Raw genomic sequence first — 3,834 nt, forward strand, 5'->3', positions numbered from 1 at the left:
TCCTGCTGATGTATAAAATATTTTCTGCTTACTGATTCAATAAAGCCAACAAATTAAGCAGAAAATCTTGATTTTCCTCCAACAATATTACAAGTGAGAGAGAAGCAATAAGCTGAAATAAACCAGTTTTAAAATACTGATATTTACTGTTTAGCAAAGATACAGCAAATTTACTACCTGTAGATTCTGTGTTACAAATATATACATGAAGTTTCTTTCCATCAAAACTCATGCTGTCAGTGGAAGATGGTACCACAACTCTGGTAGCATTAAAGCTCCCTGAAGTTCTACCCAGAGGAGAGAATCACAATAGACAGGATGAAACAGAAAAGTTCCTTATCACAGAAAGCTGAAAACCAAGGTGTAAGAGAAAGCAAATCCGTATAAACAGGAGGGGTTAAAAGTGCAGTTGTAAGTCAGTAGGCTTAGATCATTGCATCATGAGTGTCATGTGTTTTGCTATTCACACATTTCACAGCTAAGAGTCAAACCAAGACAAAAGAAAGTGAAAAAGCAATTACTAAGTTTTAGGCTTTTTGGACTCAATTTAGATATTTCAGTTAAATATTTAAAGTTAGATAAAGAGGATCAGGGTCTTAGTTTCAATCAACCCTTCTTTCAGTTGTCTTTCACATTGCTAAAAATCTTCCTCTAAATATGAATTAAAGACAACCCCTCTGTAGCAGGGCATTTTATGTATACTGAAAATAAAAACTGTATTATTAAAGAATTTACAGTCTGTGAAAGTAAGGTCAAAGAAGCAATCGAGGATGGATGTAAACCATAATGAAAAAGTTCTACAAGGCATACAATGATTCAGCTCAGTAACTCAAAAGCTTACTTCCAAAGCCACATCATGCTGTAGTTGAAAAACAAATAGTTGGATTGACAAAATAAAGAGTAGTTAAATTTCACTCATCTCCTACATAAATTTCAACACAACCTTTTAGTTTTAGGCTGTTTAAAAATTTTCCTCATTGCTTAAATATTTAGAAGTTATTAAAACTTCTGTCTTGAATGAGGCATTTGCTAGGACTGTGAGACTGACAGCATGGATGCTATAATCCTCTTCGCATCCACAAAGTAGAACAGCAGTAAGTAAGCATGTAATTGGACAGTACTACCTATTTAAATTTGTTCATTAAGGACAGAATCAACTGCAATCACAGATGAGACCCAGAGTAAATCACACTTTTTTCTCTCCTTAGTTAATACCTGAAGTGTGTGGGGGGATGAAGATCACTGAGAATTACAATGATACCTGGCTAAGAGAGACTTTATAAAATGAACACCAAAACACTTTCAGAAACCAAAACAGATTGGAAAAATTCTAACTCCTCTTATCACTTCAAATTTATGCACTACTTTTAACAAAATACAAATAGTACCGAAAATTTAATCACTACTGACTGTTTGGCCTTACTGAAATAATTTGCAGTTTCTCAGCTTAAGCATTCACAGGAAGTTTTCACACAGTAAAAATAGTTATTTCAGTATTAAATTGGTAGCTCCACCTAGTGTTGTTCATGACCTATTCCAACAGGAACTGAAAAGCAGAAACCTTGTCACAACATGTGGCTGTACACTGCTTCTGTGTGCTGCAGTTCCTCGGGCACCCTGCACACAGAACTGATACCCACACCCTCAAGCTTCACTTTCACCAGCACCAACTATGAGTAGCTCTTATGGTCCTGGATATTATAAAACATGCCAAATTCTTCACTTTCTTTGATTTTTGAAACAACAAAATACTGCATTTAAAATCTCAGGGAAACATTAAAAAAAAGAAAGAAAAAAAAATTTAAAAGGGTGCCAGAAGTCTTCTGGCAACTTACTTAGGGACACATCTTGATACCACTGATTGTATGTGTAGTATTGCTGTTCCCGAGACAGACCCTTTCAGGCCTAGAAGTTGTTTCTCAGAAACTGCTCCTCCAGTATAGACTGAACCTAAGGAATATCAGACAGCTCATCTGTTCCTTCTCCTGAGTGATGGATATTTGTCTGTATAACACTTCTTTTTGTACCTGTGAAGCTTTTGAAGACAGGTATAAAATTGACTTGGGACTCAGTATTCTCAGTGGTGTCCTTCATCTGGAATAGACATTCTAGAATCTGAAGAGTTCACATCATGATTCTCCAGGACCTGCTGATAGCACTGTCTGTAGTAACAGGTAGGTTTAGTATCACTGAATGAAAGGGAAAGCCTGGATCGTTTTCTGTTATTTTGTCATCTCAGAAACCACTTCAGAAACCTACTCTGAAGGTCCATAAAAGGTGCTAGACTTGGACTGCCAGGTTGTTTTGTTTCAGAACTCACTCAGAAGAGCCAGAAATCTTGAAATTCTGAATCTTATTCTATTTAGGAAAATTTTCTTCTTGTGACAGCACTAGTCTTCAATTTGAGTAGTTTACAGTAACATTCTACACTTTGTTTTTAGTCATTATGCAGTTCAAGCAGTTCACTTCTTAAATCTGAAGATAAATCTATTTAAACACAATGCACACTTACCTGTAAGCATTAATGTAATCCTTTCTGTGTTGCAGAAGAAAATCTTTCAACTTCCCAATATGAGAAATCTAAATGAATAGAAATAATTATTAAACTTCAGTCAGATAAATTATTTATGATTAAACTACAGTATTCCACACTTCAAACATTAATTCACAAAACTATTTACTCTGTAATTAAACAGAATAAAATTCACTTTTGTAGCAGAATTTTCCCATTTTGCAAACAGTCAATAGATAAAAATATCTAAAAAAGATATGCTGTGTAAAAATGCTACTCAAAAATGCAGTAAAGAATACCTATGAGCATTAACTAAGCATTAAACACTAAAACACACTAAATATAACTACAATTAAATGTTCAATTATTAAACATTAAAAATAACAAACATTATAGAAATAACACAGACCATTATCTAAACTGGTAATGCAAAACCTAATGTACATTTTAGAAGATCACACAATAAAGTTTTAAACACTTTACTCATGAGACATGATATAAATAACCAAGTTCACTTATTAGAACTTGTACAGTAAGGTGCTGTCTCTTTCCTTTCTATTTTTGCCATAACAGAGTGACCTGTTTGTGCCCAAACTAAATGAGTATCTCTATCTTCTGATAAACAGTAGAGCATACATCACTATTAAATTTCTATTTCTGGATTTACACTTCACTTTGAATACATTTTGCTAGAAATTCCTTTGATTTTCTTTACTAAAATTCTCTACAAAGATCCTTTGAAAAGATGAAAAAACTAAAAATATGAAGGAACTCTTGCAAACTTTAGTCTGATTTAAAAGATTTGATGTAACATAAGATGCTGCTTATCTTAGAGAATGAAGGAACTACAGAAATCAAATTTAATTTGCCACAGAAATGAAATTACTACCAATGCCACTTCCTTGGCATGTCTTGAAGAAGACATGATGGTGGGGAGGAGAACAAGTATATATATTATTAGTATATATTTTCAAGAGAGAAGCAGAAGGAACCTTTCAAAAGCTTATTCTTAAATATTGATTGTGTAAAATACAGTGTAAAAAAGCATGCAGTGCATTTTACAAAACAATAGTTGTCTTAGTTTACAAATACAATAAATGCAGTTTACTTCATGTATCTGGGAAAAAGTATCAGAAGTTGTTCAAGTCTTAAAATCCTATTTTCATGCAAATGTTCCTTGTAATTAAACAAACAATAAAAAAACACAGAGAAAGAACACCGAATAATTTGGACAAATAGAAGATTAATTCTTCCAATTTTTTTATTTTTATTTTTTCAAAAAGATCAGCAGCTCTTTGAAAAAAAAAGGGGGAAGAATGTCT

At 33.1% G+C, this 3,834-nt stretch overlaps 1 protein-coding gene across 1 annotated transcript in view; it reads right to left on the reverse strand.

Annotated features, from left to right (window-relative positions):
* STX18 (syntaxin 18) overlaps positions 1–3,437 on the reverse strand; it is a 26,878-nt gene extending 23,441 nt beyond the window's left edge. The window contains exons 1-2 of the mRNA XM_010003137.1: positions 3,402–3,437; positions 2,513–2,580 (exon numbers count right to left, since the gene is read on the reverse strand). Of these exons, the coding sequence (XP_010001439.1) occupies positions 2,513–2,580; positions 3,402–3,437 (104 nt within the window). The remainder of the gene's footprint in view (positions 1–2,512; positions 2,581–3,401) is intronic.
* Between the last annotated feature and the right edge of the window lie 397 nt (positions 3,438–3,834).

The sequence above is a fragment of the Chaetura pelagica genome, unplaced genomic scaffold, assembly GCF_000747805.2.
Source record: "Chaetura pelagica isolate M959 unplaced genomic scaffold, ChaPel_1.0 scaffold147, whole genome shotgun sequence".
Lineage (NCBI taxonomy): Eukaryota > Metazoa > Chordata > Aves > Apodiformes > Apodidae > Chaetura > Chaetura pelagica.